General features: G+C 49.0%; 1 protein-coding gene and 1 non-coding gene across 4 annotated transcripts in view; one reads left to right on the top strand and one right to left on the bottom strand.

Annotated features, from left to right (window-relative positions):
- TFCP2L1 (transcription factor CP2 like 1) overlaps positions 1–8,473 on the bottom strand; it is a 64,408-nt gene extending 55,935 nt beyond the window's left edge. Inside the window, exons 1-3 of one of the 3 annotated variants that reach the window (XM_061183073.1) lie at positions 8,263–8,473; positions 7,633–7,662; positions 4,609–4,760 (exon numbers count right to left, since the gene is read on the bottom strand). In XM_061183073.1, coding sequence (XP_061039056.1) covers positions 4,609–4,760; positions 7,633–7,662; positions 8,263–8,324 — 244 coding nt within the window. In that variant the 5' untranslated portion in view covers positions 8,325–8,473. The remainder of the gene's footprint in view (positions 1–4,608; positions 4,761–7,632; positions 7,663–8,262) is intronic. The other 2 variants (XM_061183082.1, XM_061183088.1) reach the window with 2 other exon arrangements.
- A 6,423-nt stretch (positions 8,474–14,896) lies between these two features.
- On the top strand, positions 14,897–14,969 carry TRNAE-UUC (transfer RNA glutamic acid (anticodon UUC)). Its single transcript has one exon. It is a non-coding gene; the product is annotated as a tRNA-Glu (tRNA).
- Positions 14,970–22,519: the final 7,550 nt, after the last annotated feature.

Genomic DNA, 22,519 nt, shown 5'->3' with positions numbered 1-22,519 from the left:
TTTTCAGTGCTCTTCCTGCATTAACTCATTTTAGCTACATAGTAGCACGTACTTGGTAGGGATTCTATTTCCTTCCTTTTACACATGAGGAGTTGCAAGCACTGGGAGGTTGTTTAAATGATGTGCCCAGGGGGTGCTGCCCAATAGCTCAGCCTCAGCAAGGCAGCAGGAGATCTTGGCTATCTGGTCTACCTCTCCAGCCATATATCATTCATACTCCTCCTCATGTTCCAAACCCTAGTCATACTGAATCGCTTAGGATTCTTCATAAACAGCGTGCTTAACTGCACCCACACCCTGCCCGTTCTTGCCTTTGCACGTGGCTTTTCTCTCTCTCACTGAACCATCCTCTCTTTCCAATGGGCAGGAAGTTTTATTCCATGAATGAATGAACGTAAGACTGTTGGAAAAATCTGTCACTATATTTAAGATCGAAGAGTTGCTTTGGTAGGAAATTCCAAAGTTTTCTCCATAACAAGCCATTCTTGCAAAGCTGTTCTTATCTCAAAGCCAGAATTGCCTACACAGATTGCCTGGGGTCCTCTTTCTTCTGATCTCCCTGACTCTCCCACCACCTTACCGACTTCATCCCTTCCCTCCGGCTCCAGCCTTCGGGAAAGATGTCTCCACAGTGACCTTCGACCACTGACAAAGAGATTGGCCTGGGAGTTTGCAGACCTCCATTCAACAGCTGTCTACCCCTTCTCCTTAGGACTCCATTTCAGGGGAAGAGCGCGTACTTTGGTTCTCAAACCATTTTCACTGTATCCAAAACTAGCCATTGGGCTTGGTGATAAGACACCCACAAGGAACACACCTTATCCAAGCCATGATGTGAGGGCATTGGTCTGACACTGCACTGAAAAATGAGCATCCAATGGTTTAAATGACTTTTTCATTTACAGATCCAGCATCCCTTCCATGTCTTCGGAGAACCTTAAACACATCATTACAAGAAAGAAGACATGGGATGGCCTCAGAGAAATAGTGCCCTAAACATCATAGAGCCAACGCAATAAACATTAAACACTTAATAGCAAACTTTTTAATTAAACAGAAAGGTTTTGACTGTTGACTGATATGTCAAAGCTCCTTTTTTTTTTAAACTGATGCTTATTTGTCATATGACATAGGCATAGAAGCTACTTTAAATAAGGTATATTGAAAAAGATACCCAGTACAGCATTACTGATAATAGCAACAAAAAACAAAAAGAGAGAGGGGAAGAGAAAGAAAAGAGAAAAGTGAAATGGAAAAATAAATCATGCTTATTTTTAAATTTTCTGAATATTTACAGAGCATCTACTATCAAGGCACCAAGCTTAATGCTGGAGATACAATGTTAAAAACATAGACATGGCTCTGCCCTCACAGAGTTTCCATTCTATTATGGGAGACAGACACTCAAGTAATTACATTGTATATTTCATCCCAGCAGTTATGACAATAATCAGTCCTAAATAATAAGAGAAAATAGTGAAATTTTATGCAGACATTTTAAATGATGTCTAAGAGGCTTTATGATAGAAAATATTACAAGAATAGTATTTAATAAAAGAAACAACTTTATAAAGTATATGATCTCATAAATGTTTTTTTAAAAAGTATAGAAGGAAGATTCAATGGTTGTAAAATACATCTGTAAGAATAGGTGACTGAGAATGGCTAAGAAGAATGATAAAAGGAACTTCTACTCCCAAAAAGGGAAACATACTTCCAAGCTACAATTAGTTCAACTAGAAATGGGGCAACAATCAGGTGTACAGGACAAACATCTACACAAGTGTCTGTTTCTGGACCAATAGTTTAGAATATGGCTTTTTAAATGTTTCGAAAGTGGCATTTAAACCAGTGAGAATAAGAGGTAAACTAGGCATTAACTAGTAGGTCAACTATTTAGAAAAATAAGTGAACTTAGACTTTTACATCACATCACAAACTCCAAATGTAACGTATGAAAGTATAAATCCCACTGGTAAAGCTGGGAGAAAAAAAGAAATACATATATTTTATATAGTAATAATCCAAAATCATCATTAAATGACTAATTATTGTTTCCAAAAGAATTCCAAGCACATTGCAATGTTAAAATTTAGAAACCATTACATGAACTTTAGGAAACCACTAAGCTGATTTTGGGGCAGGCAGGCATTCTAAACATAAAAGAAAAATCATTTTAGAAAACTGAAAGACTTGACAATAGATGCTGAAAGTCAATTTCTATCCATGACATACATCTCACACCATAAATATAGTTATCACAAAATAAATATGGTTAAATGGCCAGGGAAAAAATTGTTTCCAATATATGGCAGCTAAAAGGTTAATATTCTTCATATAGGGTATGCTCTTACAATCCATGAGATGGAACCATCCCAATAAGAAATGTGCAAAGAACGTGAATTTAACTGATGGAGAAATTTAAAAGACCAATAAATATATTTTAAATATTCAACCACATTAGCAATGAGGTTACATTTAAATGCTAGTTTAAGATTAAGCCCTGTGGGGACTTCCCTGGTGGCGCAGTGGTTAAGAATCCGCCTGCCAATGCAGGGCACACGGGTTCGATCCCTGGTCTGGGAAGATCCCAGATGCTGCAGAGCAACTAAGCCCGTGCACCACAATTACTGAGCCTGCGCTCTAGAGCTTGTGAGCCACAACTACTGAGCCCGTGTGCCACAACTACTGAGCCCGCGTGCCACGACTACTGAGCCCGTGCGCCTAGAGCCTGTGCTCCGCAACAAGAGAAGCCACCGCAGTGAGACACCCTCACACCGCAACGAAGAGTAGCGCCCGCTCGCCGCAGCTAGAGAAAGCCACGCGCAGCAGCGAAGACCCACCATAGTCAAAAATAAAAATAAATAAAATAAATAAATTTATTTTAAAAAATTAATCAGGAACATATAACTTAAAAAAAGACCTAAAGCAAATACACTAAATTAACACAGGGGCAACTCTTTTTGCCTCTTTTATCTTCTCTATATTAGCAAAGGATAACTCTTTTAAAAAGACCTAGTGTGTTGACTGCCAAACATTGTTTAAAGTTGACTGAAAGAAAGGAGGGATGGGGTGGAGGGAAGGTAGGTGGGGCAGTCAAAGGCCTTACGGATGGGGGAGGGGGGGAGGTGGGCACACTGGGCCAGCGGCTGGGCCAGCAGGGCCTCTGACCCCCGGATGGGCCAGGAACAAGAACCCCCCCAGACCTCAGCTCTCTGTAAACCTCACCCAGTTTCTTCATGCTGCACTTAGGCAAGAGAGCAGAGGCCCAGAGGGGAAAACCACTGCTCCAAGATATACAAGTTGGTAGCGTTTGACCTTCTGTGAAAGAGAAAGGAAAATGGCCAAAGCCTTTCCCCAAACAAGCACAGACACACAGAGGCGTTCTTCCACACGGCCAGCTCACCTGCCGTCAGCGGTCACCAGCCTCAGCAGATGCAACATAGATCGCAGGGCCTGAGCCAGGCACCCGACAGCTGACCGAGCTTGGCTTGGTGACCAGCTGAGGCCCCAGAGCCACCCCCAGGGATAAGCATGCCCTTGCCCTGGCCACAACCAGAGGCCGATGCCGAGCCACCTGCTGATTCTGAGCTGGTTCCTGGCCCAGAAGCTGGCAAGCTGAGCTGTCAGAGGTAAGCCTGATGGTCAGGCTGGACTTCCACCCCCGGCTGGCTCCCCAAATCGGGAAGCCAGAGTTCTGCAGAAAGGAGGCCGCCCGTGGAAGATAAACTGCAACCACACTGCCATCCCCTGCCCTTCCAGAAAGTACTGCATCCCCCTGCCCCTTGGCTCTGCTCACTTTAAACACAGGGGCAACTAATCCACTGGATGCCAGGGCGTCTGAGGTGACCCAGAGGGGAAGGGCAATAAACACAGGCACACAGCATATAGAAACCACAAAAACACCACCGGTTAGGCCATTGGTCCACGGGTCCTGATAAAGGACATCAGAAATGGAACAGGCACTTCACGCGCCTTCATCCTCTCAAACCTCACAAAATGACACTTCTCATTTCACACGTGAACACATTGAGGCTCAGAGGAAAAGCCATAGAGCTGGGAAGCACTGGGGCTGGAAAGCAAAGTCAAAAGCCCGTGCCATTTCTCCCAGGACACGGTGAGCACACTGGTCCCCATCGCCACAAAGGGCTCCTGCCTGGCACGTGTGGAATCCAGCCCCTGGGCTGCGTTAGGATGGGCCTTCCCATCATTGCCGGGTGCAGCTCCAGAAAGGGCAGCTGACCTTGTATACCAAAGGTGCTCAATCTATGTCCGGGAAAGGACACCAGGTGTGGTCCCAGCAAGTAGTAATTATAAGTATGGTTGCCAATCACTGAGCATCATCTGCTCCCTGGAGGGCCCATACGAGGAATGTGAACCTTCACTCATTTGGCCTGAGTGAAACACAGCTGATGTGTCCATTTCTCAGATGAAAACGCTGAGGCTCAGGAAGTCTCACAGCTAGGACACCAGAGCTCCTTTCCTGAACCCCAACTCTCCCACCCTGACAAGGTAACAGGCCCAAATGGGTCATTCAGGTCAACTCCCCACTCCTGGGCGGTCTCCCCAGCCCCCAGGCTCCACCCTGGCCCGGTGCTCCAGCACTACCTTGGTTGAGGTAGGTCAAAGTCTCTTCGTGCAGCTTCACAGCTGGGGACGTGGCGGCACACAGCACATACTGCAGGGGCGGCAGGCGGGCCTCGTTCTCGGGGGACAGCTGGGGCTCCTCCTGCTTGAAGATGGGCAGAGCGAGGACGTCGCTGCAACACAGGAGGGAGGGGTCAGGAGCAGGGTCCCCGGAGCCCATTCGCAAAGACAGGGCCAAGTGGCCAACCTTGGTGTCAAGGGTAACGCAGCCCAGCATGGTGCAGCAAGCGGGTTCAGCCTACCACACCGCGTGTCACAGATACTCTAAGATGCTTTCCAATGAGGGAGACCAATCCTGGATGATTCTACTTTCACCCCATGACCTTCGAGAGATTTATTCAGATGCCGCCTGGTTGCCATCCGCGAGAGTCTGGCTTTTAGAATAAGAACCCGAACAAAATTTTTAATCTTTTTAAATAAACTGTTCCAGTTATTGGCCACTTCTCAGACCAAGACAACTTCCTGTCCTCCAGACTCTGTAAACCATGCAAATGGAGAAACTGTTTGCTTCACCCACCCAAACTGAGACAACCCTCCACCCTTCTAAAAAAAAGGACAGCTGGCCCATAAGCCCTATTTTAAAGGTCACACTAATATCTCCTAAACGCAAAACAAGAAGGACCTTGGTTTCTGTTCAGTTTTCTTATCCAAATGGAAAATATTGAGATGCTCAAAGATTCTTTTCCTCCACCTCTAAACAAAAATCCCCATCAGATCCAAAAAATCAGCCTCACATCAGCCTAGGACTGGAGAACTTGTTTCTAGATGTATTTCTTAAGTGCCTTCCCAAGGAAAAAAGAAATCCTTGAGCACATGAATGACCTGCAAGGAGAGACTTGGTTAAGCTCTCTGGATTAGGAACAGATTATGGCACGGACACTGATGCCAAAAAAGTGCCCGTGCCCTTATCTTACTAACGCTCTCCCCTTTGAGCATCCTGGGTTCTGAATCAGATTCGCTGACCCCACTTCACTATATAAACAGCAGAGTCACTGCTATAATCTGCTCCTCATACAGCACCATAAACGAGTATCTCTAAAACACAGACCCGGCACACACCCCAACATGTCGGACCAACTCTCAGAAGGAAAAGTCTGGCTTGGGGCTCACGTGGAAAACCTCCCCTGTGGGGGGCCACCCTTGCCACCATCCACGGCCCTGGCTCTCCCACCCCACACCTTCCTTTGCCCGGACCGGGGCACACTCCCAGCCCAAGAGGTTATCTAGGAACAGGGGAGAAGCAGGCAGGCCTGCTTCCCGGGCGATTGCATAATTTTGTGTTTGCCCAGACCACGTTAAGTTAATAATCCATGGGCTGGTGCCTTTAAATTTAAAAAAAGGGAGGGATGCAGGGGAGGAGGGTGGGTAAGAGCCATCACTCAACAGTAACTTGTTTCAAGCCTGGCATCCTTATTTGCTGAGGAATAAAGTCACCAGGACGTGAAACAGAAGAAGGGAAGACGGGAGTACAGGCCACTACCTGGGAAGGTGAGACAACTTGCAGAGGTGCCGCTCAGTGAGGAGAGGATCAAAAATAAAATGCACAAACTAAACAAAAGGACAAGACCTTCGCTCTAGAGCCAGGGGGACCAGAGGCATATTCACTGACCCTCACCTTGGCGTTCACCGAGGTCAACCTCTCCAAGGCTGAACACTCCAGCTTCCAAGAAGTGAAATTAAAATAGAGTGTGGGGACTTCCCTGGCCGTCCAGTGGTTAGGACTCCGCGCTTCCACTGCAGGGGGCGCGGGTTCAATCCCTGGTCGGGGAACTAAGATCCCGTATGCTGCTAGGCGCGGCCAAAAAAAAAAAAAAATAGTGTGGACCAACATGCTTTTTTATCCATGCTCCCCAAACGACCCCAGAAGCCCATATGGCTTTATGGCACCTTTCACCCCAACTCCCACCCCACCTCACCCCACTGAATGCAATACCAAACTCCTAAAAGGTATCTGCGGTACTCCCCAAAATCCCATCTCCGGAGCAGGGGCACCTCCCGCCCAAGAGGAGAATTATTCCCTAAAAGGATGACATTTTCGGTATCCAGGAAGTTTTAAATACACTCACTTCTCCACTCAGGGTCACCTCCAAACTTATTTCTAAGCTATGGCAACATACCGAATGGCCACAAACTATAAAATTCAGGCAAAATCACACCTAAAACTGCATGGTGAGGCACAATAAATGTATCCCATTGTAGCATTTCAAGTAAGCGAATAGACACAGCCTTCTGCCAGGGATTAACATCTGCCCAGTAGGGAACTTGCCTGGTGGTCCAGTGGTTAGGACTCCACGCTTCCACTGCAGGGGGCACGGGGAAGTAAGATCCCTGCAAGCCGCAAGGCATGGCCAAAAAAAAAAAAAAAAATCTTCCCGGTGGGCTTAACATCCCCCAGAGCAGTCTCCCTCTGGTGACATCACCATGGTCTGCAGAGAAGCCATCAGTCCTTAATTAAGACCCTAGACTTTTGCCATCCCCTACCGATCTGGCCCATGATAAAACACGGCAGACACATCACGTAAACCCAATCACTCCTTTGCCTTCTGGATGGGGATGCCTTCGGGGACGACTACTGGACAAATATCTATCAAAAGCCAGGATTTCCAAATCACCTGGACTGCTAAATCTGACTTGGAACTTCTAGGGACCAAAAACAAAAATAAAATAAAGCATGCAGGACGGGCTCTCACTGTGGGGCGGTCTGTACCAGCGACTTCCCACCTAGGTCCCACAATTCACTTTCTCTGAGCTCACACCAAATGCCCTTTGGGTTAAATTAGGCACATTTCATAAACTGTGACTAGGATGGAAATAAAGACAGGCTACAGCTGGTTCAGGCGAGTTCAGAAAGTGAAATGACCGCCCATTAGTACCCGGCCAGCTGCACAACAGGGAAAAACAATCCTCCAGGAACTGAAGCTAACGGAGGTGCCACTTCCTTCAAGGGGACAGGGGAGAAAACTTTGCAAGACAGGCAGGACTTACTTTTCCCTTTGAAGAGCACTAGTCAAATCCCTGCAGAAGAAGAAAGATTTCCATCAAGGGCAATCAACGTGCGGGCCTCGGGCCTACACACGCAAGACCACCTGGTGGGAGGGGGCACCCGGTCCCTCCCAAGCCCCCGCCCGCCCCCGCCGGCCCGCCAGGCCCAGCGCAGGGCCGCGCTCGCCGCTCACTCGCCCCTCGGCCGGAGCAAGGACACTGGAGAGGACGCGAGGCTCGGAGAAGGACCGGGCGGAGAGGGGCAAAGAGCAGGGAACTAGACTCCCCGGGACAGGCTCCAGACCGACGGCAGGAAGTTTCCTCTTCTCCGACGCGAGCGGGGAGAGGAAAGACAGGGAGGCGGACGGCCCCGGAGAGGCTGCGGCCAGAGATGCGCGCTCTGCGCCCGCCGGGGTCGTCGGGGAAGCAGCCCCCGCGGGCTCCAGGCTCCGCAAACCCGCCTCCCGGGGGTGGGTCCCCAACTCTGAGCGTCGGGTCCCGCGGGGGTCGGTCCGTCGGTGCCGGGCGGGACTCTGGGCGGGTCTCCCTCAGTCCCCCAAGGGCGGGGGCGCTCGGGACCCCCGGCCCGGCCGCCCCGCTCCCGGCCCGCGGACCCCGGCGCAAGCCCCTTACCGCAGGTAGCTGCCGGAGTTGTGCTGGTTGTAGTGCTCGGGCTGCGTGTGCCAGAACAGCATGGCTGGGGCTCCGAGCCCGGCCCGAACCAGGCGCGCGGCGGACGGGACGCGGGGCGCGCCGACCTCTCTCGGTCACCTGCCAGCAGCGCTCCCGACCGCTGGGTTCGCCCGACCCCCGCGCATTTATGGACTGCCGGGGGGGCGGGGCCTCGGCCGGACCCGCCCCCAGGCCGCGCGGCCGGGAGATGGCTCCAGCGGCCGCCTCACCTGGTGACCCGCACGGGCGCGTCCTCCCCGGGAGCGAGCGCGCCTCCAGGGCGGCGACCGCGAGCGGGCGGCGTGGCCGCGGGCGGGGGCTGAGGCCCAGGCTCCATCCCGGCCCCCGGGGGCGGGGCCCAGGTAACCATCACCGCAGCCCTGGTGTGTCACCAACGCGCCTCCTCCGCGCGCCCGCTCGCGCGGCCCCAGGGCGGGTGCCCAGGGCGGGTCCCCAGAGCGGTACCGCGGTTGGGCAGAGGCCGCTGTGAGCTTGGATGTCAGGGACCCCGACCTTGCTCTGCCTGCCCCCTTACCTTGCTCTTGCTTTTTCATAGCACTGTGACACTCTCAGAAATCGTATTTTGTTTTGTTTTTTAATGTATGCTTGTGTATGGATTGTCTGTCTCCAAGAGGGCAAGGCTTGGACTCGCTAATTCACTGTTTTATCCCCACCGCCTAGAAAAGTGCTTGGGACATAGTGAGTGCTCAATAAATATTAGCTGAATAAATATTTTTAAAAAGAGATGCATCAAGTGAGTAATCAGAGAAGGCTTCCTAGAGGACATGACCTTGAGCTGAGGCCTTATAGATTCAGAGGAAATGCCTCTGTGAATATCCGGAGGGAAAGTGGTTCCAGGCAGGGCAATAGTAACTGGCAAGGCCCTGCGGCTGACCTGCTTTGGCATGGCCTGGGGCTGGGTGACCCAGGGGAGAGCTTAGGAGGTGAGGCGGGCATGGTGAGTGGGGCAGATCAAAGAGGGCCTGGCAGGCCCTGGCAAAGAAGCAGCTGGGGTTTTATTCTAAGTGTGTTTTCAGCAGAGGAGTTGCGTGTATGATCTGCCTTTTGGAAAGATCAGTCTGGAAGGAGTGTGGACAGTGGATCATGGGGGTGGGGCAGTTAGGAGGGAGTGGAGGTCAAAGAGCCATGACCCACACCCGAGTGACATTCGCACCCACCCCGTCCCCACGTTGGTCCAGCGCCTGGCGCAGAAGAGCTGCGCGTTCTATCCCAGACTGGTATTCAGAGCAAATGACGTCCCCCGGAGACCGGGGCCCAGAACTCCCAGCTCCCCCAAGCATGGGGGTGAGTCAAATCCTCCCTCACTCTGCTCTCTAGGTTCCCCCCCCTCACTCCAGCCACTGGTCACAACTGGCAACCCACTTCCTCTGGGCAGCTCTGAGGGCCCACCACCTCCCCAATGCTCTCCTGCCACTCAGATCCCCCTTCACGGATGGATTTGTTGCACCAGCCACAGGCAGGATTACAAGCAGACAGCCCGCAGCCTTCCGCCCCAGGGGCTCTGTTGCAGAGCCTCCTTGCCCAAGGTAACCCCCTGTTGGCGTGACCCCAATGACTACCCACACAAAATATCAAAGTCTGGCCATCTCTGCTGATGGGCTATTGTAGGCTTAGGATCCCCCGTGGGGCCGGTCAGAGCTGTCACGGGACCTTCTTCATACACTCCTGTTTCCTTCCCATCCCTTGCATGGGTGTTAATTTCAAGGGACCCTCCAAATAAACATCCTGAACACTAAGCTCTGTCTGAGAGTCCATGACAAGTCATGTGGGAGGCGCTCTGAGGTGGTATAGAAACAGCATGCCCTTTTCTGGATTCCCTCACTGGGCAGATACCCCCAGAGCACCTGCCGTGTGCCAGGCGTGGCCCTGGGTGCGAGGTGCAAGCTTGCATTCTGACTGGAGAGGCCGGTGGGTAAGCAGCAATGACAGTGCAGTGTGATCAAGGATGTAGAGGCTGCCCTGTGAATGCAAGGGAGGATCTTGGAGCTCGGAAAAGTCTCCCAGGTAGTGTGATGTCTCCTGATGGATGGGCGGAAGTTTGGCCAATCTGTGAAGTCAAGGCTGGACGAGGGTCTCCAGCTGAGCACGCAGGCTGTGCAAAAGCCTGGAGAAAGGGCATGGGAAGCATGGGAAGGAGATGACCCTGATTCAAATCCAGCTTTCCCACCTGGCTTTGTCAGGATGTGTGGGCCTGGGTTGGGGTAACTGGACCGCATGCAGCCTGTCACATCAGCATGGTCCTGGGACTTGCTTTGACTGTAGAACACAGGTGTTCCAGTTCCAGTCAGCCCTAGGAAGCCAGGCAGCTTCTGCCTGCGCTCTCCTGGAGCTCTGGACCACCGAGGGGAGAGTCTAACCACCCCGCTGGAGAGCAAGGCCCACCAGGCCCCAGCCATTCGGGCCACCAGCAGGGCCATCTTGGCTGGGCCAGTGGATCTGCTCCAGCAGACTCCGCATGGAACAGAAATGAGCCACCCACCAAGCCCTGCCCAGAATGCAGCCCTGGGAGCAAACACACAGACACGGCTTTAAGCCACGAACAGGTGACATGGTTTGTCTCATACCACCGGAGAAATGATTACTGGACCCTTTGAACCTCAGTCTTGCCTTTGGTGAATGGGAGTGATCAGGCTTGGTTTCAAGGTGGTGATGAAACTTAGGGTCAGTGAGCGTAGCCTCTCAGGAATGACCAGCTCTTTCTGTCCCTTTAGGTGACTGCATACCTTCACTCCATTCCTAGATTTTGACTCTTTTGTTTCTGGTGATGCTGCACGGTTTGAGGGACCTTAGTTCCCGGCCCAGGGATTGAACCCGGGCCCTCGGCAGTGAAAGGGCCGAGTCCTAACCACTGGACCACCAGGGAATTCCCAGATTTTGACTCTCCTGAGGGTAGGATTGGCAATGCCCTTGGAGACTGCCTCTGAGTCATGCTGTGTGAACAAGGATGCGTACCCCTGCCTGTGACTTGTCATTGTTACACAATTAGGACCAGCCTGGGCCCCAGGGGCTCCCAGTCCTTTTAGGAGAAGACAGACGTGGAGGTGATGGCCTATCGGTCCCTCTTTTCATTTTGTAAATGTCCACAGTTCACTTATGGTGGACTTTTTTTTTTTTTTTGGCTGCGTTTGGTCTTCATTGCTGCGCGTGGGCTTTCTGTAGTTGCGGCGAGCGGGGGCTACTCTTTGTTGCAGTGCGCAGGCTTCTCATTGCGGTGGCTTCTCTTGTTGCGGAGCACAGGCTCTAGGCGCACGGGCTTCAGTAGTTGTGGCATGCAGGCTCAGTAGTTGTGGCTCCCGGGCTTAGTTGCTCCTTGGCATGTGGGATCTTCCCGGACCTGGAATCGAACCCGTGTCCCCTGCATTGGCAGGCGGGTTCTTAACCACTGCACCACCAGGGAGGACTATTGACTTTTACTCTGTGCCAGGCCTGGCGCCATTCCCTGGAGTTTGCTGATGCTGAGAAGTACGCTTATCACCCCATCTCACAGATGAGGAAACTGAGGCTCAGGAAGCTGAATGCCGCAACTGGCTTTCGAGGCCAGAGCTGAGAGTTCAGGGCCCGTGCTCTTTGGTTACCATCAATTCCTGTCCTGAGGCCTTACGTTTCTTTCTTCACACGAGGTTGGGCAAACATGCTGGGATCAGAAGTGTGTCTGCTCCTAAGGAGCGGCCTGGGGCCCCACAGAGCTCGTGGGCAGGGGTGTTCTCCTGGGGCGAGCCTCTCCCATGGGCCCTATTATGCCCACAGGCTTGGGGACAGTGGGTTGCAAATACAGAGCGGGCAGCATCCTCCAGCTGGAGGCCGGGCCCGTCCCCGCTGCTGTACACTCCGCCCAGGCAGGGGAATGGGATGGGCCCGGTGCTGGCAGGAGGGAGTCCTCCTGCACTTGGTCTCTGGCCTGCGGGGCCCTCTTGACTGTACCTCGGGCCCTGATTCCCGCTGAGGGGCAAAGCCCCAGGCAGGGAACATGCAGGAAGCTCCCATCTGCTGAGCCCTGGCTCTGCACAGGCATTAATTTCACGAATGCACTCTCTCCTCTACAGCCCTGCAAGGTTCACTGCGATTACCCCAGGAGGCTCCAAACGCTGGAACGACCTGCCCAAGGTGAGGGGACTGAGATCCCAGATTTGAACCCAAGCCTCCTGATGTTAGACCTCTGGACTCGGTGCCCTGTGCCGGTACTGCCTCTCGGCCCCCAGCCTAGGCCAGGGCATGGGTGGGGCAGATGTGCCCAGGGTTTTGGTCCACCTCACCCCATGTGCACCCAACAGCTGGGGGAGACGGGGATCTCCAAGGCCCTCAGGAGCTGACAGCCCTCCTGGGGAAGCAGCAATCTTCTGTGAGTATGTGCCCCCAGCAGGCTCTGGAATCTCCTAGGCAGGGCCCACGTCCTCCTTGGAAATGCGTCCCCTGCACGTGGCATGGGGTCATCACATAGAGGCTACTTAGGAGCTGCTCTTCTAATGTGAATGACTTGAACTGACATGAAACACTATGGGAGAGAATTCCCTGGCAGTCCAGTGGTTGGGACTCAGCGCTCGCACGATTGGGGCCCTCGTTCCATCCCTGGTCTGGGAACTAAGATCCCACAATGGGAGACGCTTCTGATAGGAAAATCACTAGTACCGTCGATTATGCAATTAACTAATGTTCTAGGAATAACATAGGATTACGCACAACATTCAAAAAGTTCAGCCCCTCCCCCGACTTCCGCCCCATCCCGCTCATCAGTGTGCCTCCTGGGGACTCTTCCCGAGCTGTGTGGCGCCCATGAGCACACATGTGTCCGAAGGAGGCTGCAGGGGCCACACTAGGGCTGCCGGGGCTGCCCAGAGATCTTAGAGCTGGATAATCCTGGCAGGCTTCCTTGGGGAAGGAGAGGCCGCTAATCTGAGCTGGGTCCCAAGGGAGGTAAGATTTCTGTAGATGAAAGAAAACAGCAGGAGGTTCTCCAGGCATGAGGAACAGCATGTGCAAAGGTGCGGAGGGAGGAGAGAGTGTGGTTCTCTAGGGGGACAACAAAGTGGGAGCCGCAGGGAGTAAGAAGGGGCCAGGTGACCTCTGACTTCTGGGGAGCGGACTGGCTGTGTTGTGTTGGGCAAGTCACTTAACCTCTCTGTTGCAGAGTTGCAGTGGACATTTACTGAGGAGTGCTCTTGGGATCAGCAGCTGTGGGGAGTGGGGGTGAAGGAGGGAAGACGTGGGCAGACGGGCGAGTTAAGCTATGAGAACTCCATGGATCCTAAAGGGACCCGGGGACTGGAATGGCCCTCCGAGTTGTCTAGAACTGGGACAAGGAAGTCAGGTCTTTGTATACTCACACTGACCAGTAGCATCAGGCACAGGTTGCCCCTGGGGAGGGGAGGGACCTTGGCAAAGTGACTCAGCTGGTGGCCAGTCCTGGAAAGGGACCCAGCCAGTGCTATGCTCTGAGCGCCTCGGCCTGGGAGGGCACACCTGGGCTGGACCTGACCACATCGACCGTGCTCTCCGAGCCGAGCCTTCGTTTACGGAATGAAGACACCGCCTGCGTCTTGGAGCCGTTGGGAGGACTAAGCAAGAGAGCGTTCAGGATGCTCCCAGCTTCCCTAAACACTGTCAGCTTTTCTGCTGCACATCACCAATGTGAGTGTTCACTCCTTCTCGAATGTTCCAAAGTGTGCAGTGGGTAAAAAACCCCAAGTCCAAGTTAGGATTACATTCTGATGCAAGTAACAGCAACCTCGACATAAAAACAGCTCAGATGAGATAGAGGTTTATTTCCCCCTCAAGTTCTAAAAGTCTAGAGTGTTGACACTGTCCAATACGGTGCCAATGAACCACATGCGGCCAGTGAGCAATTGAAACATGGCTAGTCTTACAAATGAACCTGTCTACGAGACAGAAACAGAATCATGGACATTGAGAACAGACTGGTGGTTGCCAAGGTGGAGGGCGCTGGGGGAGGCGTGGAGTGGGAGTTTGGGGTTAGCAGATGCACACTATTAGATAGAGAATAGATAGACAACAAGGTCCTACTGTAGAGCACAGGGAACTATATTCAATATCCTGGGATAAACCACAATGGAAAAGAATATTTTTTAAAAAAAGAATGTATATATATGTATGACTGAATCACTTTGCTGTACAGCAGAAATTAACACAACATTGTAAATCAACTAGACTTCAATATAAAAACTGATAAACAGCAAAAAAGAAATATGGCTAGTGTTAATCAAGATGTATTAAAAGTGCAAAGGGGCTTCCCTGGTGGCACAGTGGTTAAGCATCCACCTGCCAATGCAGGGGACACGGGTTCGATCCCAGGTCCTGGAAGATCCCACATGTCTCGGAGCAACTAAGCCTGTGCGCCACAACTACTGAGCCCATATGCCACAACTACTGAAGCCTGCATGCCTAGAGCCTGTGCTCCACAACAAGAGAAGCCACCGCAATGAGAAACCCACGCACCGCAACAAAGAGTAGCCCCCGCTCGCTGCAACTAGAGGAAGCCCGCGCACAGCAACGAAGACTCAACGCAGCCAAAAATAAATAAATTTATTTATTTAAAAAAAGAAGTGTAAAGTACAGGAATTCCCTGATGGTCCAGTGGTTAGGACTCCGCACTTTCACTGCGAAGGGCCCAGGTTCAATCCCTGGTCAGGGAACTAAGATCCCACAAGCCACGAGGTGCAGCCACAGATAAATAAATAAATAAACAGAAGTGCAAAGTACACAGCAGTTTCAAACATTTTATATGAAAAAAAGAATGTAATGTAGCCCGTCAATAATTTTTATACTGATCACATGATAAATGATAATATTTTGAATATACAGCTGGCCCTCAATATCCGCAGATGCGGAGCCCTGGGATTGGGGTGGGGGGGCAGGGGCAGTCGTAAAGGGCTTGAGCCTCCTTGGATTTTGGTACCTGCGGAGCTCTTGGAACCAAGCCCCTGCAGATACCAAGGGACAACTGTGTTGAGTTAAATACACAATATTATTAAAATTAATTTCACCCATTTATTTTTACTTTTTTTAAATGTGACTACTACTAGAAATTTTAAATTTAAATCTGTACCTTGCATTATATTCCTATTGGACAGACTGGTCCAGAGCAGTGGCTCTCAACCCAAGATGGCTTTGCCCCCCAGAGGACACATGGCAATCTCTAGAGACATTTCTGGTTGTCCCAACTCAGGGTGTGGGGTGCATCTTGTGGGTAGAGGCCAGGGATGCTTCTAAACACCCCACAGTGCACAGGACAGGCCCCACAGCAAAGAATTCTCTGGTACAAAATGTCAATAGGGCTCAGGTTGTGAAACTGTCCTAAAGGTAATGAGTGCCTGGAATTCTGCAGTGTCAGGAACCCAGCCTTCTGATACCTTGTTTCTTTGCCATGTGTACCTTCCACTTGCAAGGTCACAGCATAGTCTAAAATGGCTACAGTAATCAAGACAGTATGGTACTGGCACAAAAACAGAAATATAGATCAATGGAACAGGATAGAAAGCCCAGAGATAAACCCACGCACATATGGGCACCTAATTTACGACAAAGGAGGCAAGAACATACAATGGAGAAAAGACAGTCTCTTCAATAAGTGGTGCTGGGGAAACTGGACAGCTACATGTAAAAGAATGAAATTAGAACACCCCTTATCACCATACACAAAAATAAACTCCAAATGGATTAAAGACCTAAATGTAGGCCAGACACTATAAAACTCTTAGAGGAAAACATAGGCAGAACACTCTATGACATAAATCACAGCAAGATCCTTTTTGACCCACCTCCTAGAGAAATGGAAATAAAAACAAAAATAAACAAATGGGACTTAATTAAACTTAAAAGCTTTTGCACAGCAAGGGAAACCATAAACAAGACAAAAAGACAACCCTCAGAATGGGAGAAAATATTTGCAAATGAAACAACAGACAAAGGATTAATCTCCAGAATATACAAACAGCTCATGCAGCTCAATATCAGAAAAACAAACAATCCAGTAAAAAAATGGGCAGAAGACCTAAATAGACATTTCACCAAGGAAGACATACAGATTGCCAAGAGGCACATGAAAAGATGCTCAACATCACTAATTATTAGATAAATGCAAATCAAAACTACAGTGAGGTATCACCTCATGCCGGTCAGAATGGCCATTATCAGAAAATCTAGAAACAATAAATGCTGGAAAGGGTGTTGTGTAGGGAACCCTCCTACACTGTTGGTGGGATTGTAAATTGATACAGCCACTATGGAGAACAGTATGGAGGTTCTTTAAAAAACTAAAAATAGAACTACCATATGACCCAGCAATCCCACTACTGGGCATATACCCTGAGAAGACCATAATTCAAAAAGAGTCATGTACCACAATGCTCACTGCAGCACTATTTACAATAGCCAGGACATGGAAGCGACCTAAATGTCCATCGACAGATGAATGGGTAAAGAAGATGTGGCACATATATACAATGGAATATTAGCCATAAAAAGAAATGAAATTTAGTTATTTGTAGTGAGGTGGATGGACCTAGAGTCTGTCATACAGAGTGAAGTAAGTCAGAAAGAGAAAAACAAATACTGTATGCTAATGCATATATATGGAATCTAAAAAAAAAAAAGGTTCTGAAGAACCTAGGGGCAGGGCAGGAATAAAGAGGTAGACACAGAGAATGGACTTGAGGACATGGGGTGGGAGGGCGATGCTGGGGCAAAGTGAGAGTAGCATCGACATACGTACACTACCGGATGTAAAATAGTTGGCTGGTGGGAAGCAGCAGCATAGCACAGGGAGATCGGCTCGGTGCTTTGTGATGAGCTAAAGGGGTGGGATAGGGAGGATGGGAGGGAGGGTCAAGAGGGAGGGAATATGGGGACATGTATATACATATGGTTGATTTGCTTTGTTGTGCAACATCAACTAACACAGTATTGTGAAGCAATTATACTCCAATAAAGATCTATTTAAAAAATTAAATAAATAAATAAAAATAAAATGGCTGCTGGAGCTCCAGCCATTCTGACAGCACTCCCATCAGCCACAAAGAGGCGCAGAATAAGGGCACATCATCTCTCTCTCTCTCTTTTTTTTTTTTGGCCGCACCTCGCAACATGTGGGATCTTAGTTCCCCAACCAAGGATTGAACCCGTGCCCCCTGCAGTGGAAGTGCGGAGTCTTAACCACTGGACCGCCAGAGAAGTCCCACATCTTCTCTCTTCACGGAAGATGTACACACCATTTCTTCTTACTTACAGTGATTGGAACCTAGTCGCCTGACCTCACCTTGCTGTATGGGAAACTGGGAAATATAGTTCTTAAGGTATGGCACATGCCCAGCTAAAATCAGGGGTTTCTTACCAAGGAAGATGGGAGAATGGATCTGAGGGGAAGACTAGTGTCTGCCAGGGGCACCAGGCAAGACATATTATTCCCATTTTACAGTGGAATAAACGGAGGAATGTGGGTGAGGGGACTTGCCAAGACACAGAGTAAAGGGCATTCTCCAGCATGAGCTGAGGTCTCCCGACTTCCCGTGCCTCTTCCTCACACCTGCTACCCTGCAAACTTGGCTAAATCGCATTTTTGTCCTTGGAATCCCACCAGCCAATTACCCACATCGTCATCTCCATCACCACGGTCCCAGTTCCTCTGGCGAGAACTTCACTCGCTCTCAAAAATGCTCCTTCACGTTCAGGTAAAGTCTGGAGTTTACTAGCAGCATATCTACCTTCCTGAAACTGGCCACAATGGAAGTGCAGACTTCTTTATTTAAGTGCACACACACCCCCCCTTCCAGAGTAACTTTTTTTCCTGTCTTGAGATGACAACACCTGTGGGTGTAGGGGATGCCGCAGCGTGCTGTCCAGGCATCCCCTTTAGGTCCAAACACCTGTCCCACCCTTGCCCAGCCCTGGGAATGCTGGCTGCTGACACTTTACAGCTGGGCACCTCTCTGGAACTTTCCCTCTTCTGTCATGTCCCCTTCACTGGGGCCGCCTACACCCAAGGGCTGGTCGACATGACATATAAAGGTCTGGCTCCCACGCCCCAGCTTGGGACAACGCTGCGAGGCCATCCCAGCATCAGAGCTGCCGGGAATTGGCTGAAGCCTTCCTTGCATCTGCCTAGCAGTTCATCTCTCCCCTCCGTGCACTTCATTTACACACACCCCGACATCCATGCCAACAGCACTCCCCAGAAACTTCCTGCACCCGATCTCCATCTCAGAGTCTGCTCTCGGGGGGTCTCTCCTAGGATGGCAGGTGGGAGATGCACAGGGATGAGGGGAGTGGCAACGCCCTCGGCTCTACCATTCGCCCGACCTGGGGCTCCTCTGAGTCTCGCTGTCCTAGTCGCGTCTCTGTCATCTGTTAGCTTATTCATTCATTCATTTAATGAGTATTTTTTGAGCTCTATTACTGGTCGGGCAACCACACAGATGGTCCCCATCCTCACAGAGCTGAGGCTTTGATACGGGGAGACAAATGTGCCAGCAAACGCACGGTCCCATGGCGGGGTGTGGAATTGTGAGGAAGCAAAGGCACAATGGGCGTGGAAGGGCTCCACAGCCTGCCGAGCCCTAGGAAGGAGCAGAATTCTGCACCCAGGGGTCGATACCTAGCTCTCCTCTCCCACCTGCAGAACCCGATCCTGCAGGAACCTGGGGTTGCCAGGGAGCCATGCTTCCCTCCTGGGCCTTGGGTACATTCAGGAGGCAGTTCTGTCCATTGGGCAGCTCCCTGCTCTGCCCAGTGTGGCCTGAGGAGTCCTGAGAGCTGTCCCCTTAGAATCAGGCACACCCCCTGCACGTCCAGGACCCCACGTTCACCAGCAATTCCCCTGCTCCTACCCAGCCACCTCCGGTGGTCAGGAGCCGGGAATCAGTTTCTCATTGCCCTGTCCACCAGTGCAGACTTTGCCCTGGTTGCCTAGAATCTTTTGACCCCTTCCCCATGCTCGACCGACTATTTCATTGAATCTAAGATGCCACCGATTGTAAGATGTCCCATCATTTTATGGACCGATAAGAGAAAACACTGGGAATTAAACTCTGACACAATGTTTTCTTACCACTTAGAATCTGCATTTTGTTCTTGAAAGATCTCATTTTCTTTACTGAGACATCTATCTCTCTTGTGCACACATAAAGAAGGAAAACATAAGCAAAGGAGATCATTTAACTTATTTCTAGAAGTTCTCTATATTTTCAGGTACAACTCTTCTGGGTCCCCTTTTAACTCATAGTTGTCTGTTGTAGGTTCTGCATTTGGGGATGGAGCATTGATGGTGCAGCATTTATGAGCACTGTTTGTTCCAGAATTTTCTTCCAAGCTGCAGATACCTCATCTGCACCCTTTTTTATTTTTGGTGTTTTTTTTTTGGCCACATTGTGTGGCATGTGGAACTTCCCCCACCAGGGATCAAACCCACACCCCCTGCAGTGGAAGCGTGGACTCTTAACCAGTGGGCCACCAGGAAAATCTTGCACCCTTTTAAAATAAATTTATTTTGTTGACGTATAGTTGATTTACAATGTTGTGTTCGTTTCTGGTGTACAGCAAAGTGACTCAGTTATACATAAATACATTCTTTTTCATATTCTTTTCCATTATGGTTTATCACAGGATACTGAATATAGTTCCCTGTGCTATACAGTAAGACCTTGTTTTTTATCCTTTCTCTATATAATAGTTTGCATCTGCTCATCCAGAACTCCCAGCCCATCCCTCCCCCACCCCCTCTCCCTCTTGGCAACCACAAGTCTGTTCTCTATGTCTGTGAGTTTGTTTCTGTTTCATAGATAAGTTCATTTGTATCATTTTTCTAGATTCCACATATAAGTGATATCATATGATACTTGTCTTTCTCTGTCTGACCTATTTCTCTTAATATGATCATCTCTAGGTCCATCCATGTTGCTGCAAATGGCATTATTTCATTCTATTTTATGGCTGAGTAGTATTCCATTGCATATATGTACCACATCTTCTTTATCCATTCATCTGTTGATGGACATTTAGGTTGTTTCCATGCCTTGGCTATTGTAGATAGTGCTGCAATGAACACTGAGGTGCATGTATCTTTTTTAATTAGAGTTTTGTCTAGATATATGCCCAGAAGTGGGATTGCAGGATCACATGGCCTCATCTGCACCCTTTTGATGGAGGTGTTTCACAACCTTATAAAGAAGTTTCATGTATGTACGGGCAATGCCAACTCCATCACAAAACTGCCAAATGGCCAAGAGCCATCACCAATGGTCAGAAGCATCCTGATTTGAGAGACATGAAAATGTGGAGGAAAAAAAAAAAATCATGTCTTAGAATCAGTGAAATATGCTGGTTTACCACAATTGTGAATCCCACCTTCTTAAGATCAAATTTTTAAACTACATTTCCCAGCCTCCCTTGCAGATCTGTGACCAAGTTTCTACCAATAAGATGCACTCATCAAAGGCTCTGATTTGGAAGTGACATGAAGAAGCAGGCTGTGCAGAGGTCATCCGTTTTGCTGGCATGGGTGGCAGCAGAAAAAGTGTTTCTGAGGCTAATCAGACCAATTAAGCAGGACCGTTTCTGGGAGCATTGCTTAGACTTGCTTCTTCAGCCCTTCTAACAATTCTGCAGGAACGAAATTCCTTTCTGCCCCCAACTAGGTAGAATTGCCCATCTAAGATCTCTTCTTTCCTTCTTCTTTGTTAAAACAAACAAACAAACAACAAAACCTCTGATCTTGCTGGGGCTTAGCAATTTGTGGCCAACTGAAAACCTACATTTCCCAGGCTCCCTTGGAGAGCTAACCACATGACTAAATTCTGACCAATGAGATGTGAGTAGAAGTTGGTGGGTGGAGCTTTGGGGGAAGTTCCTTAAAGGTGAGCTGACTTCAGCGTATCCCACAAAGTAATGATCCTCAGATGGGGTGGTGTGGGTCAGCTCCCCAAAACTAAAATTTCATCTTATTATTGTTCATTGTAACCATAGGTCACATATTCAAGGGAAGTATCTTCAAAAACAAAATCACACCCTGAAATGCATATTTGCAATTATGATAAAGCAAGAAAGATATAAAACCTTAGTTCTCTCCACTGTCTGTTGATAACCTCCTGCCCATGGAGAATGCTTTTGGCTCTGCACACACGTTTATACTTAGTGTCTGGACCCCAGTCAGCTACAGAAGAAATTGCTGGGTACAAATTGGCAAAGTGCTTCTGTACATAATGTTAATGCAGGAAATATTTGCCAGGCTAGACTCTGAGTTTATTGCCTTGCCTCTTTTGCAGGTAAATTTTGAATTCCCTGACCACTGATTTGGGTTTTATTTTGTATTTACAAGATGTGTCATTGAATAGAAATGAATGTCCCTAACTAGGGGAGGTGATGGATGTGTTAATTAGCTTGATCTTGGTAATCATTCCACAGTGTATATGCATACCAAATCATGACATTGTACATGTTAAATATATTCAATAATATGTGTCAGTTATTCCTCAATAATTTCAAAGTTAGGGGAACAAAATTAATGTCCGCCTTATGGAAAACCTATATTTATAACTCAGTAAATACTGTTTTTCCATCTAGTTTGCCCTACATCACTTTTCATATCCTCAGAAGTTGATTTTGTTTCCTGGTGGTCCTATCTCTTAGTGTTTTAAATGGGAATAAGTCCTGCTGATGAAGCTTTAAGTTATTATTATTAGTTTCTTTACAGATTAAGAAGCTTTAAGTTGTTATTATAAGTTTCTTTGCAGATTAAGTTCCTTGTTTAACATTTGTTTCAATGTGCCATTACCTACTCCACACAGTAGCATTCTTCAACATTATATTCTGTTGAACCTAGTAGAGAAATCTGAGTATCATCTTTCCCACCTAAATAAGTACCTAAATGCTTATGTAAATATAGTTTATGGCAAAGAAAACTGGAAGGGAGAGCTGAATCATTTGATCAATAATATCCTTTTGCCCTTGCCTTTTCGTGCTCCCTGCTGCCTTGAAGGCAGCTGTGAAGTCTGGAGCTCAGGCAGCCATCCTGTGAAGGCTAAATGCCCATTCTAACATTGTCTGAGCAGAAAGACAAAAGCGATTCGAATCCCTGAAGACATCATAAAGACACTATTTCAGCCGTGAATTGCTCAAAAGATCTTTTTTTATTTTAATATTTATTTTTTTATGTATTTGTTTGTGTATTTATTTATTTTTATTTGGTTGCACC

This window comes from Eubalaena glacialis, chromosome 1, assembly GCF_028564815.1.
Source record: "Eubalaena glacialis isolate mEubGla1 chromosome 1, mEubGla1.1.hap2.+ XY, whole genome shotgun sequence".
Classification (NCBI taxonomy): domain Eukaryota; kingdom Metazoa; phylum Chordata; class Mammalia; order Artiodactyla; family Balaenidae; genus Eubalaena; species Eubalaena glacialis.
Note: the sequence above shows the minus strand (reverse complement) of the source record. Positions and strands in the feature narration are given on the sequence as shown.